At 51.6% G+C, this 18,593-nt stretch overlaps 1 protein-coding gene across 1 annotated transcript in view; it reads right to left on the reverse strand.

The window, feature by feature from the left end:
* Positions 1-5,044: 5,044 nt before the first annotated feature.
* Otog (otogelin) overlaps positions 5,045-18,593 on the reverse strand; it is a 70,590-nt gene continuing 57,041 nt past the window's right edge. The window contains exons 41-56 of the mRNA XM_057756337.1: positions 16,600-16,820; positions 16,302-16,440; positions 14,773-14,967; positions 14,360-14,572; positions 13,776-13,880; positions 13,536-13,643; positions 13,107-13,208; positions 12,823-12,921; positions 11,846-11,886; positions 10,426-10,501; positions 10,132-10,310; positions 9,448-9,552; positions 9,137-9,256; positions 8,262-8,307; positions 5,799-5,878; positions 5,045-5,245 (exon numbers count right to left, since the gene is read on the reverse strand). Of these exons, the coding sequence (XP_057612320.1) occupies positions 5,045-5,245; positions 5,799-5,878; positions 8,262-8,307; positions 9,137-9,256; positions 9,448-9,552; positions 10,132-10,310; positions 10,426-10,501; positions 11,846-11,886; positions 12,823-12,921; positions 13,107-13,208; positions 13,536-13,643; positions 13,776-13,880; positions 14,360-14,572; positions 14,773-14,967; positions 16,302-16,440; positions 16,600-16,820 (2,030 nt within the window). The remainder of the gene's footprint in view (positions 5,246-5,798; positions 5,879-8,261; positions 8,308-9,136; positions 9,257-9,447; positions 9,553-10,131; positions 10,311-10,425; positions 10,502-11,845; positions 11,887-12,822; positions 12,922-13,106; positions 13,209-13,535; positions 13,644-13,775; positions 13,881-14,359; positions 14,573-14,772; positions 14,968-16,301; positions 16,441-16,599; positions 16,821-18,593) is intronic.

Genomic DNA, 18,593 nt, shown 5'->3' on the forward strand with positions numbered 1-18,593 from the left:
ATCCACCACCAGACATGCTTTCCTCTTCCTGGGCACGCAAGTGAACTACATCTCCCAGCTTCCCTTGCAGTTAGTTGTGACCACATGCCTCTGTTCAGGACAGTGTAGTGAGAACAGCAGGAAGTAATCCTCTTACCATTTACTGCAGCATCCTCTCACTCCTATGAAGCATGGTCCCTGAGCCCTCAGGCCCAGCTCTAGCAGAAATGGGCAGAGCTACTGTGAGAGAGTTGGCTGGGCCATGTGGTTCCAGAAAGAGGAACCAGGGTCTCTAGATCCTGGACACAAAGTTGTAGCTTTTCAGGCCCACCTATTTTGAAAGCGTTTTTGGTTGTTTGTTTGTTTTTGGTTTTTGGTATTTTTTTTTATTTTGTGTATAGGAGGGGAAAATAAATTTCCATTATCTTTAAATCAGAGAAAAGATATTGCACACACGCATGCGCGCGTGCGCGCACACACACACACACACACACACAGGAATTTAGTTCCCCATCTTTTCATGTGAACAACTACGGAAAGGCTGGAACTTGGAGCAGAGCATATCACCAGTTGACAAAATGGGCTGATAAAGTTATACATTTTATTTCAACTTGAAGCCATTCCTGAATTTGTCATCTGTCTTCCACAAATGACCAAAACCTCAAGACCTTGGGCAAGTGCAAAAGATGGGCCACATAGAGAGTGCAAAATCCTTGGGGACCTAGACTTGGAGCTGACAGGAGTGACAGGCACAGCGAGGAGAGGGTTAAGTAATCTGTGCACAGGATTGGCTCCCCTCCGTGAGGGCACTAAAATCAGCATGTCGCCTCCAATTTGCTGCGGCCTGACCTTGAACGTGAATCATTCCATCACAATGTCCTCATTGATTTCCACAGGAAGAGGATTAAGCCCTGAAAATCAGGGCAGGGAACCTGAGCCTGCACCAAGGAGAATGGGATGGCTCCGCAGCTCAAAGCCCCCTCGCGTTTGAAAAGACGTCATGGGGTTTGCAGGCTGGGCAGCCACCCGGCTTGACCACCAACCCTCTGAGTGAGTGGATTGGTTGTGGCCTTGTTTCTCCACCAGTGGCACATGTGGCTTCTGGATTTGTCTGGTTTTATGTCCTGTGCTGAGTGAGAAAGAATGGGGGGGGGTTGCATATGTCCCTGGAGTCCTGGCTCTAGTCTGATCCATGCATCTTGTTGTGCACAACCATGCCCACTGAAGTCCTGGGAACCAAAGCTGCCATTGAGGTACTTGGCTAGAATAGCCAGGAAGGGTCATTCTTGGCTGTGAAAACCCTTCAAAGGCATGAGACTGTGTGTCCCACATACTGGCAATGAAGGAGGTAGGTTCTGGGGGAACCTACCCATAATTTGCCTTTTTCATGTAACACATGCTACGCGAGAGTAGTGCACAGCAGTCTCCAGTGCGGCTGTTGTTCCAGTTTATTTAATTGTTCTCCACTGATAGTTCGCTGTGACCACATGCCTCTGTGCAGGACAGTGTGTAATGAGAACAGCAGGAAGCAGGAACCTGCCATTGGTATCTACTCTCAAACTTGGGACTGTGTTACCGCCTGCACCCTGGCTTGGCTTTCTTTGTTGGGTTCCTGTTTGAGATGCTTTTTCCTACTACAGCTGCTACAGAAAAAAAAAAAAAAAACAAATCACAGATTTGGGGCCTTAAAGCAACGCAATTGTATGCTCTCACACTTCTGGGTTCCTGACCTCTTTGCCTTTGATTTCAGCCTTGTAAGGCCAGAAGGCTTGTGTTCTTCCTGGAGGCTCTAAGGAAAAACCACTTTGTATGAAGGTGTGTGCATGTGTACATGTGTGGATGTGTTTGTGTGTGTTTATGTGTACACGTGGGAATGTGCGCATATGTATACGTGTATGTATGTATTGTATATGCATGTGTGTAGTATACATGTGTATGTGTGTGTATCTGCGTATGTCTGCACATATACGTGTGTATTGTACATGTGTATATGTGGAAGTGTATGTGTACTGTGTATGTGTGTATATGTGTATGTGTGTGCATGTGTGTGGGCACGCGTGTGTATGTACAGATCAGAGTCAAACCTCCAGTGTTGTTCCTCATCAGAACATGGGTCTACACATTTTGAGACAGAGTCTCTTACTGGCCTAAAGCTCACTGACTAGGCTAGGGTGTCTGGCCAGTGAGCTCCAGGGATCTGCCTGTGCCCACCTTCTCAGTGTTGGGACTACAAACATATCCCATCACACCCAGTTTTAAAGAAGTTTTCTTATGAGTGTTCTGCACGCATGTAAGTATTGCGCCACATGCATGAACTGAACCCAGTCTTGAGCAGCACATGCTCTTAATTGCAGAGCTATCTCTTTTGCCCCCACGCCTGGCTTTCTAAGGTGGGGCAAGGATTGAATGCTGCATGCCTGCATGGCAAGCACTATCTACTGAGCCATCTCTCCAGCTATGGTGGTTTCAACGAGAATGACCTCTATGGGTTCATATGTTTGAATACTTAGTCTCTAGTTGGTGGAACTGTTTGGGAAGGATTGGGAGGTGTGGCCTCATTGGAGAAGCTGTGTCATTATGGGTGGGCTTTGAGATTTCCAGACTCTTGCAATCCCCAGTTCTTTCTCTCTGTCTTGCGGTTGTAGATTAAGATCCTGGATGCTCTTTTTTTTTTTTTTTTTTTTTTTTGGATTTTTTGAGACAGGGTTTCTCCATAGCTTTTTGGTTCCTGTCCTGGAACTAGCTCTTGTAGACCAGGCTGGCCTCGAACTCACAGAGATTCGCCTGCCTCTGCCTTCCAAGTGCTGGGATTAAAGGCGTGTGCCACCACCGCCCGGCCCTGGATGTTCTTTTGCTCCTCAGCCATGGAATCGAACTCTCTGAAACTGTAAGCCAAATGAAGCACTGCCTTTTCTCAGCTGCCTTAGCCATGGTGTTTTATCACAGCCATAGAGAAGTAACCAAGAAGCCCAGAAGCCACCTCTTGAATTCACTTTCTAGAAGTCGCCTGGGTGTCCTCACATCCTCCTCCTTTGAAGAAGCTCACTCCAAGCTGGGCGGTGGTGGTGCATGCCTTTAATCCCAGCACTTGGGAGGCAGAGGCAGGCGGATCTCTGTGAGTTCGAGACCAGCCTGGTCTACAAGAGCTAGTTCCAGGACAGGCTCCAAAATCACAGAGAAACCCTGTCTCGAAAAAGCAAAAAAAAAAAAAAAAAAAAAAAGCTAACTCCATCCTCCATGTCACTATCTCCTCTCTGACTCTGGCCTTCCTGCCCCCTTTCTAAGGACCCATTTGAGTAATCCATACTAATGGCCTCGTCTCAGCCACACCTGGAAAGACTCTTTGTCATGTAAGATGACGACCTCGTCACAGGTTTCGGGGATATGCCATATCTCTTTGGAGGGCCACAACCAAGCTATACTAGTTACTTAAAAGCATCACAACATCTCAAAAGATTTTCTTCTCAACCAGCTCTCTGAATTCTGTGCACACTCACGTCTGCGCTGTGGTCTTGTTTCTTGGCGCTAACTGGACACCACTACCTGTGGTCCTCTGTCCTCATTCCTTGCTGTCTACTCCACAGTGTGGGGCACAGTTATGGAGTCCTCACCCTCATGCCCCACAGTACAGGACCGGATTCGTGATTTGTTTGTCTTTGTCTGACGTTTCAGCCTGGAGTAGTTGGTCCTCCCAGGAGTCACCGGACAGTGGCGCTGGGAGCATGAACTGGAAGGCTGGGGACAAGGGCAGGCAGTAGTGTGTGCCTGTATGGGAGCTGGGGTACATACAGTCAGGCAAGCTGTAGAAGTCCACCTGACCCCTGGGGCCCTCAGAGATGGTCTTCTTCATAGCTGATGCTCTCATGTATCCGAGGCAGGCCTGGCATCCCCAGAGATGCTTGCAAGACTTCTCACAGTTTATTGATACATGAACAAAATACAGAAGCGTTACAGAGGCAAAGCAGATGTAGGGACCATCCCGACACAGTGCCTTTACCCCATAGGGGCATCAGGGCAATACTGGGACTGGAACAGCATCAGGTCATGACCTTTGAGACCCCAGTAGCACAAAGCAGTGCAAGAAGGAGGGCATCTTGAGAGTGGCTTGTGGACAGAAGCTCTGGCCCTGGCTTTGGGGGGAGCACTTTGGTTTGGAGACAAGGCTCCGACAGACACTCAGGGCCACTTGGGATGCACACTCATATGCTGTATTTTCACAGACAGACACTCTCCACCAATGAAGTGCCAGACGGCACTGAGACCAGAATTGGCTGAGCCACAAACACATATGTAGGCCCTAGCACAGACACACTTGACATGCCCTTGGAGAAAAGGCACAGAACTCCAGGCTGGAAGCCACCTACAACCTAGAGCTACTTAGAAGGGTGTCATGGATACCTGGGCCCTGCTGAGGAGACAATCTATCATACATCTACAAAGCTGGCTTGAGGGTGAGCATGTGACACACAGAGGCACAGACCTGGACCTGCTCCTCTAAATTCCAGAACATCAGGGAACCCTCTGGGGCTACAGAAGTCTAGACTACTCCACAGCCTCTGAGCAAACCCTCTTAGCTCTCCAAGGCTCATCCTCTTTGCTTTGGGAAGCCTGAATGTTACCTGAATCCCTTTTCCTTCTACTGTGCTCCTCCCATTGTTAGGACAGCCAAGAAAAAAATGAAGCCACCAAATCTCAGCCCTAAGATAGCACTGGCTCCACTTTGATTTCAGTGTGTCAGGAAAGTCTCAGTCCCTCCACCAAAACCCAGGCCAGAGTCACAGGTACACCAGACCTTCAACTACTGTGTGTGCAGCTCCATCCTGACCTCAAGCCATGTAGGCTTGGGTTCAAGAAGCCCTGAGAAATGGCAGTTTCCCACAAGCAGGTCTCTTCCCAAAGAGGGAGCCAGGATTGACAAGTGGGGCCTACTCTGGTCCCTTGTGGATGCTGTTCACCATCCACCATACAGAGCACAGACAAGCTCTCTCCCCTTAGTCACCTAGGCCAGCAGGAAGGAGAACATGAGAGTGGTAGGGGTGGCCCAGACGGCCCTGACACCCAGGCCTCAGGACCACTGGCAGGCACAGTCCGTAGGCTCCTGTACTGTGTAGGGCACCCAGGTGGCATTGGTGGCACAGAAGAGCTGCACAGAGCGACGCTGCAGTCCCACCTCACGGCAGCACTTGCAGAAGCGGGCATAAGTGTTGATGTTGTGGTTGTAAATGCTGGCAGAAGGGCACCTCCCATCACAAGACACCAGGTTCACCTGGAAAATAAGCATGGCAGCAAGGTAGTCTGGGGGAAGATCTGCCTCCCCATTCCCTCCTCCGCCCCCCCAAGATACCCATCTTCCATTCCCTCCACCCCCGAGATACCCATCCCCCATTCCCTCCACCCCCAAGATACCCATCCTCCATTCCCTACACCCCCCGACATACCCATACCCCATTCCCTACACCCCCCGACATACCCATCCCCCATTCCCTCCTCACACCCCCGAGATACCCATCATCCCCCATTCCCTCCTCACACCCTCGAGATACCCATCCTCCATTCCCTACACCCCCCGACATACCCATCCCCTATTCCCTCCATACACCCCCGAGATACCCATCCTCCATTCCCTCCACACACCCCCGAGATACCCATCCTCCATTCCCTACACCCCCCCGAGATACCCATCCCCTATTCCCTCAACACCCCCCCGAGATACCCATCCCCTATTCCCTCCACACACACCCGAGATACCCATTCCCTCCACCCCCGAGATACCCATCCCCCATTGCCTCCACCCCCCAGATACCCATCCCCTCACGCACAGGGGTGTTACTCCTGCAATCGTTCTTGCGGATGGTCATGCGGATGGTCACCTTTTTGCAGGAGCGCCCATCTTCCTTACCTGGTAAGGGCAGGGTAGGAACAACAGTTATGCCCCAGACTGGCATCAGGATGGGACAGCCTGGTACCCACACATTAATGTCCCTTTCCATCAAGGGGAAACTCTTTCAACCCAATGCCCTAGAAAAAGGAGGCACCAAGAAGGGCAACGGCATGAGCAAGTGAGACAGAGGAAGACACATGAACGGCCAGACAGAGCCTCGGGGCTCTGCACCATAAGATCCGAGACGAGGGCAGCTATCTTCATGCCCAGGCCCCAACACTTATTTGTCACCCTGCTGGAGCCCCTGGATACAGTGCCACACCCTGCCTGAGTTCCAGTGTTTCTACTCTGAGAGGGCATCTCACAGTAAGATTCTGTCATGAGTGGAAATCTCTGGCCCAACTAGGATGCTCCACACAGCAAGACCCATGGGGGTTCCACAGCTCTCAAGTGGGGGTCAGGGACGGAAATTAGCAGTACAGAGTTTCTTCTGTCTGGATCACAGCTCTCTCAGACAGCCACGCAGGAGACCTACTCTCACCCCACCTCCGTGAGCAGTTTTCTCCAATACCCCCTACAAAAACCCCAGTGAGACCCCCCTAGATCTTCTCTTCTGGAAACGGCACTGTTGGGGGAGGCTGCTCATTCATTTCAAGAAGAAGCCATGCAGCCTCCACCAGAGACAGCATGCCAGAACCTTGCCGGTAAGCCACAGCTATTTGGTGATACATAGATGAATAGAAATGGGTTAATTTAAGATATAAGAGCTAGCCAGAAATATGCTAAAGCCATTGGCTGCAAGCAGCTTCTTTATTAACCAATAAAAGCAGCACACATACAGAAGGACCTCCCACACCACTGCACTTCCCTTCCTCAGCCCTCTCTGGTGCCTCCTTGGCCTATTCTGTCTCAGGCACAATCTGTTTGTTTACAGAGGCACATCTGTAATTGTACTATGGAAGCCTAAACTTGTAAGCTTTGGAGCCCACATCTCGAGGGCCTCCTTCACTGCACAGTGAGTTCTGTTCTCAATGCCAGTATTCTCTTTCAGGCCTCAATACAGATGGGCAGTTGTAGGGGGTTTGATGACCTCCTCCAGATTCTTTATGACTCCGACCCTGCAGAACTCAAAGCTGCCACCCTGTAATCTACAACACCCATTCTTCCACCACCCCCGAAAGTGACATCCATAAAGGTCTTTACACCATGGCCACAGCTCCTGGGTCAGTGGCTGGCACACAGATACCTGCTAGAGGCAGATGGACTTGCCCTTAAGCCCACTGAGTCCACGAGAAATCAACTGAATAGAATCCCTTCTCTTAACTTCTGAGACTCAGCAGAGGAGTGGAAGAATTGAGGGTTACCCTAGCCATGGCCCCGTGGCCACTGGAATGAGCAAGGCTCAGTGTCCAGTAGAAGAAAGCAATGGTGGCCTTAGACATGGATGAGTACCAGATGAGCTGTGGAAACTCAGGAGATATGGCTCAGTACCCAGCGAGCATGTGGGCTAACTGGCCTTCACCAGAGGCAGGGAATCTCCCTTTCCATTCCCCCAGAGCTTAGAGCCACCTAGAAGGAACGCTTGAAGACAGCCATGTGTCTACCTGCCTCCCATCCTACGTGCTTCTGAGACAAGTAACTGAGTAACAGTGGACACTAACCCATGGAAGAGTAGGTTTAATAGGGACCATGGGAAATAAGCCTTCTAGGAAACTGAGCAGAGGGGTGTAGGCCTCAGCCTACTTGGGGGAACACAGAACATTCAGGAAGCATGAAGGTATGGGTCGTAGATCAGCCAGTTGAGGTCTGGAGTAGAGCTTCCCTGTAGTAAGTGATGTGTACATAAAGGGGCTGAAAGTCTATGGTCCTTGGGACACAGGGTCTGAGCATCCTAGAAAGTCAAGTATGTAAGCAAAGATCACAAGACTGGTTGGTCCATTCAAGTGTACGTGGTTAAGATGCTGGTTCCAAGTATCCAGGGTTCCAGAAGCAAAGTGTGAGACAGAGGTTTACCTCTGCCAGTCAGGGGTCTGGAAGCCTAAGTCTCCGCAAGGAGGCACCTTTAAGACTAGGGTTCATAGCGACAGAAGAGAACCATGAGGGGGACAGAGTCTTCATTAGGGACAGAAGGAAGCAGATGACTTCCTGACTGGACTGACTATTGTCTTTTATCTCCAGCAAGAAGCAGAGGCCTGGTATTGGGACAAAACTCATGAGCATGTGATTTCTGGCCACCTAATTGTTTGTGTCAATGCCATGACCTTCAATTGGTGGGTCATTCCTTCATCTACCCACCCTGAGAGCTACCATAGATACCAGGCTGGTAACACAGCCTCTTGGCCACCTATGTGCCCCCCACCCTCACACACTGCACCCCAGTCTCCACCCCATGCTCACTTACATGTCCTACAGCATCCTTCCAAGGATGGTACCACAGAGCCACCAACCTAGAGGGAGAAGAGGAGGAGGAGGAGGTGGTGGGAAATTCATGTTCCAGGCCAGGAGCCAAGATTCTAGTGATAGGCAAAACCAGTCTTAGAGAGCTGGTCTATAATCCCAGGAGGATATCTACAAGTTCTAGGCCAGCCTGGGCTATATAGTGAGCCAGGTTAGCAGGAATACGAAATGAAATCTTGTCTCAAAACCCAACTAAATAAATACTATATAAAGAGTCTAACTTAGTCTTCCTCCTGCGGCACCCCATGGCAGGAGCTCTGTAGGAAAGACTGAGCCAGAAATTCCGACTTGCTAAGCAAGCACTGTACCTGCCGAGCCACAGTCCTGTGTGTCTGTGACCTAAAGAGTCAAAAATCTTCAAATGTCTATTGTTAATCTTCGGAATCTTATTAGTTCAACTGCAACCCCTAATCCTCCAGGGACCCTCTTCTTTGAGGTGTGTCTACACCGATAGCCCTCCACAGCAGGCTGGAGACATGCCATCCTACCACAGGACTAAACTTTGCATGTAGGTATAAGCTTGGTACATGTATCTGCAGGTGTGTCTGTGTGTGGTGTGGGCACTGGCATGCTGAATGCACTGATGTCCCTATGGAGTATGATTGATAACAGCCTGGGGTGAGTCCTGGAACACTTGATAATACGATTGCATGCCTTGGTGTGTGGTCACATGATGTTTGTAGCTATGGGGTGTGATTGAAAAAGATGTACACGGAGAGATGTAGGTTTGGCATGTAGTGCTGACGCAGGCTCCAGAACACAGGATTCTGACCCAGGCCCCAGCCCGTGGTGCCTTGGCGTGAAGGGGAAGACACTGACCTTGGCACACTCAGTTTCATTGAGTGGGGGGCAGCTGATGGGCGAGCGGACAAGTACGGCACCCAGGGGCGTGCTGCCACAGTGATGGCGGGCACAGTCTGCAATCCAGGAAGCACCAGGCTAGAAAGCACATGGATGGGCACTGAGAACTTCTGGCCAATGGACAGCACAGCCTGAGGACATGCCCAGCTCAGGGCCCGGCTCTGCTGTTCCTCGTGAGTACCAAGCTCCAGTGTGGGGCCCAGAGAGGACCCTGCTCTTTAGTGCCACTTTCCAGGACCCATTCCCAGGTGGGCTTAGGGGCTGTTTACCAAGAAGAGGGAAGTGGTGCCATTGGGGAAGGTGAAGAGGCAGGACACATTCCTGCAGGAGCCACAGCAGGCTGCCAGGTCCCGTGGGTGGTCATACTCCTGGTTCTGAAGACCAGGGCAGAGAAAACAATTTCAGCCTCATGCCCACATCCATCCTCCTGGTGTCTGATATCTTCTTGTCTCTGACAGAGTCCAGGGCTCGAGCTCAAAAAGGAAACCCACAGCCTTCCTCTGCTGTGATCAGGCAGGCAGGTCTTCCGTGTTTACCCGAGGCCCCATTCCCACAAGCACTTAGACCCAGCCCCAGGGAACAAGGGGGTGCCCTGCAGAGGCAACATCGTAGTCACCAATGGTGGCAACTTGGTTCCAGACAGACCTCGGTTTGAATCTCAGTCCCTGCTGTGCTTTTGCTTAAGAACTCAACCTCCCTAGGGCTCACTTTTCCCAGTTGAAAGGCGGGAATAATTCTAATCCCTTTCATTGAGTATTTATTTAGACTTTGGTAGAAGCCAGGCTTTAACTTAGTCCCTTTGCTGTTGTTGCTACCCCACCCCAAGTTGGGCTCCTCTCCATCGGGGTCTCTTGGGGCTACTCTGATGCCTACTTTCTAGACTCCATTTCTGGAGCTGATGAGGATCTGCCAGCCCAGTCCTTCTGACTACGCGCACCCCACATTTCCCCTACCGCCTCGCAGTGCATGTCACAAAGGACAGAGGTGATGTTGATCTGGTAGAAGCTGGTGAGGGGGTCCAGCACATCTGTACATCTGGACGTATGGCACACGCCATCGGCTGAGAGCTCTACCACCGTCTGGCCTGGCTGCATCACCCCCAACTCACGGCTCAGACACACGGGGGCTTTCACTGGTAAAGGGAGAGGAACTGTCCTGAAGAGCCCAGTCACCCACCTGGCCCCTCCCAGCTGACCCACCAGAGGCTCACCACCCTAGCCCTCCCGTATCTACCCGTCCCCACTCACCACATTCATACTTGGCACAGCCACACACGTTCTCCTCACTGTGCATGAACTCCTCATCCAGCTGGGACTTTTCCCACTGTGGGTGACAGAGGAAGTCAGCATTCGGAGTGGGCAGCTCCACCCCACCCTCGGGAATGGTCTCCTATTGGGCTTGCACTGGGCAGATGAAGATGGCAAACTCAGAGTCCCTCAGCACCCAGAAACTCAGTCACTTCCCCACGGTCCAGCTTCCTGTCCTCAGAGTCCCACTTGGCTTACACCTTACCCATGCCCTAGTTTCTTTATCAGTTTCAGGGAAGAAGAACAGATGGGGAGGGGAAGACAAGAGAGAAAATATGTGCTGGGGCATCACACTCAGGGGACCGTAATCCAGAAGCCGCCCGCCATCACTTTACACACACACTGTGACGGCCATGCAGCCTAAAGGCTAAAGGGCCACAAGATTCTAGTCCTGGCTCTGTGATTTGCCAATGTCATGACCTTAATTTCAGCTTCCTTGTTCATATAACTGAGATCATCGCAGGCTCGGTCTCCTGAACTTGTCATAACAATAAGATAATTCATTTTAAAGACCCGGGAAGGTTCAGGCCTACAGTAAGGCCTCAGCAGCTGGCACTGTGATTATCACTAGAACCACCATCATCACCACTGTCACCATCTGCATTAGCATCTTCACCACCTCCACATCATCACCACCTCCACATCATCACCACCTCCATCATCTTCACCATCCCGACCGTCCTCCCTCCAACTCCACATCATCACCACCTCCATCATCTTCACCACCTCCACATCATCACCGCCTCCATCATCTTCATCATCCCGACCATCTTCCCACCAACTCCACATCATCCCCACCTCCATCATCTTCACCATCCCGACCGTCCTCCCACCACCTCCACATCATCACCGCCTCCATCATCTTCACCATCCCGACCGTCCTCCCACCACCTCCACGTCATCACCACCTCTATCATCTTCACCATCCCGACCGTCCTCCCTCCAACTCCACATCATCACCGCCTCCATCATCTTCACCATCCCGACTGTCCTCCCACCAACTTCACATCATCACCACCTCCATCATCTTCACCATCCCAACCGTCCTCCCTCCAACTCCACATCATCACCGCCTCCATCATCTTCACCACCTCCACATCATCACCGCCTCCATCATCTTCATCATCCCGACTGTCCTCCCACCATCTCCACATCATCCCCACCTCCATCATCTTCACCATCCCAACCGTCCTCCCTCCAACTCCACATCATCACCGCCTCCATCATCTTCACCATCCCGACCGTCCTCCCACCAACTCTGTATTAGATTTGGTAGAGTCTCCAGGAGAAGGGAAAGAGAAGAGAGGAAAGGAAAAGAGAAGCCGAACAATAAGGGTGGGGAGAGACAGGGTCTCCATACCAGATGGCATCTGGGCACAGGGATTGTATCACAGTCACACTCTGAAAAACACAAGAGGCCATAACCTACCTCACCAGGGACGTTCAGACACTGCACTGCAGACCAGTCCCTCCTGAGGCACAACTCTAAGCCTGGTCCACCCAGGGAGGTGGGCAGAGAAATACCAGCCACTTCTCACCCCCACACGCAGGGGCAGAGCGCTCCTGCTTAGGTGGGCAGGCAGTCCTGACTGCCCCACTCCTGACTGGGTATGGAGGGAAGTGAAGCAGGCAGACAAAACATGCCTACATTTTCCTTTCTCTCCCCTACGTGTGGGACCTCTCTAGGTGCAAACACCACAAGAATGCAACCTCCTTGCACTTGTGTTTCCCACAAGTGAGTTCCAGCAGCTGAGCTCTGTCAGCACAGCCTTGGCCGGGTCGCTCTCCCTGTGCACAGTGGCCAGGGGCACCCGGAACTAACGGAAGGGGCACACCAGCTTTAGATTTGAGGAGCAAGGGTCGCAGGCCAGAGAAGCTGGGAAAGTCCTTTCTGGGTCTCTAGCTCACACAACAAGGGGATTCCCCAGACAGCTGGCTTGTTCCGTGCCCTGAAGGAGGGAGGAATAAAGCTGAGTATGATCCCACTCTCATGAAGCACATATTCTCGTGAGGTCCGAAAGCCAGCAGTAGAACGCTCTCCCGGTTTGCTAACATACCTTTCAAGCGGTGTGTAAAGATCACCACTGTTCACTACTAATCACTGACGTTCCTATTGGTCTTCCGAGCAGACCCGAGTCTCTACGGACTATCGGGCAATGCAAGGATGACACTCTGAATGAGAAACCATTTGTGATCCCAGGGAAGAAACTGTCAGGTTCTGCATGCTCAGAGTGGGGCAGGAGGAGAGGAGCCCTGCTCACAGCTTGGGGAGGCTGATCTCAGCAAAGCTGGTGGTGGTGAGGGCCCTTTCCCCACCCATATCTGACTGAAACTTACCGCAGGACTTGTAGGGGCAGCAGCGGTCCGGGCTCCAGACCTCCACCAGGGAAGTGCCCATGCCACACTGTACCTGTGGGCAGCGGAAGCTCTCACACACTGGGGAGCATGCAGCAGGAGTGGGAGAGACAGGTGACAGATTAGTCTCAGACACCTCAAACTATATGACGGCTCAGGATGCAGTGCTGGTCAGATGGGGTACCTCCCAGCCCCTGTTTGTACCCACACCCCCACAGGGCAGGCATCTCTCACAGGACCACCGTCTCTCCACACGCGGGACTCACCACACTGGTACAGAGGGCAGCAGAGCTCCGTGGTGTTCCTGTGTACAGTGAGCGCCTCTCCTTCCTGACACTCAGGGATGGGATCTGGACACTCACCACAGCCTGTGGAGATGGAAAGGCCACAGCTGTCATAGAAGTTCCTCTCACAGTGAGGGAGCAGGGCATCTGGGCAGCCAAAAGCAGCATTTTGGGGTCTCAGGTATCCTGGCATCAGAACCTACGTGTTCTTCTATGTCAACCCAAAGTCCAGCCCTGAAAATACACTGATTTCTCATGCTCGGTAACCTACCCATTTTTCTCTTTGTCCTGCATGGCTTTCTGGGTAGTGGCTTCATCCTTCTCCCTCTACCCCCTCATACAAATACCCCAGCTTTTCCTCTCAGTCACCACAGAAGTAGGAATAAGGATGTGGGGCCCGCAGCCACTCACTGCAGAAGTAGGAGGTACAGCAGGAGTCCCCTAGGCGGCCTGCGATCAAGATCTGGTCCTCGCGACAGGCAGGGACCTGCTCAGCCTCGCACAGACCAGGGTCACATTCTGAGGAGAGAAGAGAATGTGAGCTCCGAAAGCAGCCCTGCCTAGCCCTCTGCAATCTCCATCGTGGACTCAGAACTCAGAGCACAGCCCAGGCTCCTCAGGTCCACCCGCTCTTCTGTCCCCACCACTTACCGCAGCTGTAGCTGGGACAGCAGGAGTCCTCCTGGAAGTGGGTGACGAGTCTGTGGCCTGGGCGGCAGGTGGGAGCGAGGCCCTCGCACAGAGTCTGGTTACACACTAGGCAGCAGGACACAGAACCTGTTACCTGCTCACCAGGACCACGGGGTGCCTGCACACTTGGACTCCTTACAGCCCCTCGCCACCCCCTACTCTCAAATGGCTGCAGAGACTGAAGGGCAATACACATTCATCTAGGTGTTCTGTGTGCCAGTGTTAGCACCCGCATGCCAAGGTGGGTGCCAAGAGCAGCCGAGCAGCCTCACATTACTGGAGAACCAGGGCAGCCTGTGACCGTGATTACGGAGTTAATCTGCAGGGGGATGCTAAATGCTGATCCCAGACCTGTGCCCACTATGCACCAAGCCAAGTGTCTGTCCCATCCAACCTGGTTCTTCCCCCATCAACACCCCAAAAGATGCTTTAATTTTCCAGCCTGCCCTGACAGTTTTCCGGTTGTCACGGTCATACAGCAGGCACAACTAGAACCTGTTGCTAGCTTAAAGCTGACAGCCAGGGAAGTCAAGAGCCAGGCTCACCGCACACACTCCCCAAGCAGCAGGGGTCCTCTGTGGGCTGTAACAGGATCACTTCTCCAAAGCGTGGACAGCTCTCGGGTCGGGGACCAGGGCAATCCACGTCCATGGCTATGATGGTGTCTGGGGCTTGGCACTGCTGCTGGCAGCAGCCACTCAGGGAACTGTTCCAGGTTTCCCCCACGGCTCGTGGCACCCCTGTGCTGTCAGTGCAGGCTGCAGTGGGAGCATGTCGGGACACAGGGTACTAAGGACCAGACTGTTTCAGGCTAGGATCCCTCTCATCCAAACAGGAACCACCCCAAAGCAGACCTGGAAGGATACTAAGTGTTCTTTGCCATGGTCTGCAGGAAGCAAAGGAGGCCCTAGTGTTAAGACTGGGCTAGGGGGGACATCTGGGGAGGGCAGGGACCTACCACACTTGTCCTCGGGGATGCAGAGTGCAGAATGTCGCCGGTGCAAAATGGTACCCTCCAGGCACACGCAACCCTCACCCAGAACTTGGCACTGCTCTGGGTCCAGTGGGTCTAGTATCCCATCCTGGCATGTTTCGGGGGGTTCACACGCTGCTACGCATGCCTGGTAGGTAGAGTCACTGGAGCACAGGAAGGCTGTAGGGGTAACATGGGCATTGGGCCTAGTCAAGTTCCCAGTCAGGGATCCCTGATGAGGGCAGCAAGAGTTGGAAGGGGTGAGGAGGAGCACAGAGTACCTAAGTGTGTGCCTAATCAGGAACCATCAAAGGACCACTTCCTAGCCTAAATGCTGCTAATTGTCTGCTTTTCAAATAAAGTTTTATTAGAGCACTGATGTGCCCACTCATTTGTGTAAATGTCAGTGTTGCTTTGGGTTTGCTTTTGTTTTGTTATTGTTGAGTCAGGTTTTCACTACTTAAGGCAAAATTCATTCTCCTGGCTCAGCTTTCCAGGCACCAGGACTACAGGTGTCAGCCATCATGGACAGGTGTCAGTCCATTCGTTTATATGTGGCCTTCATCTGTCTCTGCACTGCAAGGGTAGAGCAGGGTCCTTCAGAAAGAGGTCATACGGCTCACAAGACACGGCATTCGCTATCTGGCCCCTTGAAAAAGTTTATCAACCCCTGGCTTTAGATCAGTGTTTTCCAGCAGTCTTGACTAGAGACAGTGGACCTGTGGTTATGATCCAGTACATACCAGCCTGCTGGGCAGAGTCCCATCCCACACCAAGTGAACCTCCAAAGGAGCCCAGTGCTTTCCCAAGTTCCCCCTGTGACCAGCTGGATTGAAAATTACTGTTGAACTGAAAAAAACTTTTTAACTATGCATGATATATACTGTATTTCGTATTTCATTGCATTTTTTTAAAAAAATGTTGGTGTTGCTCTCCTCAAATTGGCTGCACACCCTCTGTGTCGAGATCCACAGTTTGAAAAATACTACTCTATATATGAAAATTCTTTCCCTTTTCACCTGTCATGTGTAGATATGCCCTCCCAGGAGCTGTCCCAGCCTTTCTGGAAATCAAAATGCTCTACCCTCTACCCCTGACTGACTCCAATAGGATGGAGGGGAGGAAGAAGCAGGGAGGAAGAGATCCAAAGACGAGAAGGTGATCGGAAGCTAAGCAATCACGTGACAGGTGGGTGTGGAGAAATGGACACCTGACCCATTATCTCCTATTGACCCAAGGAGCAAATATTGCTGTCCCCATTGTACAGAGAAATGACTCAAATTAAAAACAAAAAATGAAAATTATTCCTCGTTCATTTATACAAGTATAGCAAAAGCTCATTAACTAATATCAAATGTGTTGTGTAGAACATAAAATTCAAATACACATGTAAAATATTTATAAGCTCATTAATACAATTAATGAATGAAGTCGTGACTAAGCTTGGGGAAGCATCGGTGTCAGGAGGCTCTGGGAAGAGAACTGGAGAAGAAGGTGCCCCGAGCCCCACTCACGGCAGTAGTCGGAGCCCCGCCACTCGATGCACACGCGGAACTTGTGACACATGGCCACATACACAGTGAGTGCCACACAGGGCTGCTGCACATACTTGGTGTCCCGGATCCACAGCTCACAGAACGACTCTGGGGAGACCTGGACCAATGTATTAGACAGTGCTGCCCATCCTGGTGCCCCACTTCCCAGGGCCCAGCTTTGCCTCGCTCTGCCCAGAAGACTATGGTGTCTCTGCAGGTGGCTGCTTCCCTCCCCAGCCCAGCAAGTCTCCCCATGCCGCACTCCACGGGCACCTACAAAGCGGTGGCAGGCGCTGAAAGTGCGGTTGGACACCATGCGAAGGCAGGGCGAACAGTCAGCTGTGGCACAACTGTCTGGGCGGAAGCGGGTCTGACCCTCTGAGGTCAAGGAGCTGGGCACCTGCCAGCTGTCCAGAAAGGGAGCAGGGTCCTCTGCCTCACCCACCACAGAGCCATCCTTCAGGGTGAGGTCATTGGCTGCATCTCCGTCACAGATACCTGAAAGTGAAAGGGGCATAACGGTCCCAACAGGCACAGAGAACACTGCCTCCCCAGCTGGCTCTCACTCAGCAATCTTCAGATGGTTCTGAAAGGTGTCACTGCTGCCTGCCATGTGACAGGTGGGGAAAGTGAGGCACAGGGAGCCAGGGCACCTGCTGTGTAGGAAGGTGCCCACCAAAATGTCTAGGGATGAAGGACATTGTGTTTTGAATTTACTTTAAAATGGTTCAGGGACATATGCATACATGCCTATATATGTGTGTATATACTACATATACATATTACTCTGTGTGTATGTGTGTGTGTGTGTGTGTGAGAGAGAGAGAGAGAGAGAGAGACAGAGACAGAGACAGAGAGAGACAGAGAAGCAAAATGTGAGCAATTGTTCCATCTATGTGAAAGGCGGTGGGAATCCTTTGCTCTACTTCCCAATCTCTGTGTCTGCCACATCCGAATGAAAAGCCATCCCCTAAGAGCCCGCTCCAGTAGAGGCTGCGAGCTGACCCCGACAGCTGTTTCCTTCTCTCTCTGGAATCAGGAATCCACTTTCCCAGACTCTTTTGCAGTTGGATGTGACTGTGACAGACCCCGCCAATGGAGCGTGAGTTAAGGTGGAGGGCACTTACAACCTGGTCCACAGACCCTACCGTCTTCCTTCTGTGAGGCTGGGAACTCACTCTGAACATTAAATAAGAAAGGAATCCGGAGCATGACTTGTCACTAGTCATGTGGGAAGTCATGTTCTCGGGAAACATGCTTCCCGTGTGTGGGGCCCTGAGATGAGGGCACGGATGTGGCTTACCTGCTACAACTCCTCCCGCTTCCCATGCCGTTCTCTCCTCCACAGGTGCTTCCAGCTTCACAGGCGCCTTTTCTCGCCTGTGGCTTTGTTTGTAGTACTCTTCCTGCCTGCAATGCTTTCTCAAATGTCCTTCCTCCCAGGGCGCCTCCATCCACCCATCTGTGACCTTCCTAGGTCTGGGCAACAACTACAGTTACAGGAATGTGTCACGGGGCTTCTTTTCCAGCTCTCACTGATCTCAGCACTCCCTGTTGCCTAGCAGGGGCTCCAGGGTATGTATCAAGGGATAGTTCAGACAGAATAGACACGAGAATGATTTGATTTCTGTTCTGACATCTCCAACTACTGCTTCTGCAAACATAAGTAAAACATTACTCAAGGCTAAATTCTTTGATTTTATTAATTTTCTTTTTTATTTTTATGTGCATTGGCATTTTGCCATGGGTGTCAGGTCCCCTGGAGCTGGAGTTACAGACAGTTCTGAACTTCCATGGGGGGCTGGAAATTGAACCTGGGTCCTCTGGAAGAGCAGTTAGTGCTCTTAACCCCCGAGTCATCTCTCTAGACTGACTTTATTAATTTTCTTAATAGTGACACTTTGGTCTGGGTTTGGAATCACCAAGAGATATTCCAAAGGTATCCCAGGGAAAACACAGCCTGCTTGGATCCTGCCATCTTTGCCAGAGAAGAACAGAGTATGGAAGAAAAGAAGAGAAAAAAGTGGTGGTGGTGGTGGTGACAGTGGTGATGGTGGTGGCTATGGTTGTGGTGTTAGTGGTGATGGTGGTGGCTATGACTGCGGTGTTAGTGGTGATGGTGGTGGGTATGACTGTGGTGGTGACAGTGGTGATGGTGGTGGCTATGGTTGTAGTGTTAGTGGTGATGGTGGTGGCTATGACTGCGGTGTTGGTGGTGATGGTGGTGGCTATGGTTGTGGTGTTGGTGGTGATGGTGGTGGAGGAGGTAAT

The sequence above is a fragment of the Chionomys nivalis genome, chromosome 23 (assembly GCF_950005125.1).
Source record: "Chionomys nivalis chromosome 23, mChiNiv1.1, whole genome shotgun sequence".
In the NCBI taxonomy this organism is placed as follows: domain Eukaryota; kingdom Metazoa; phylum Chordata; class Mammalia; order Rodentia; family Cricetidae; genus Chionomys; species Chionomys nivalis.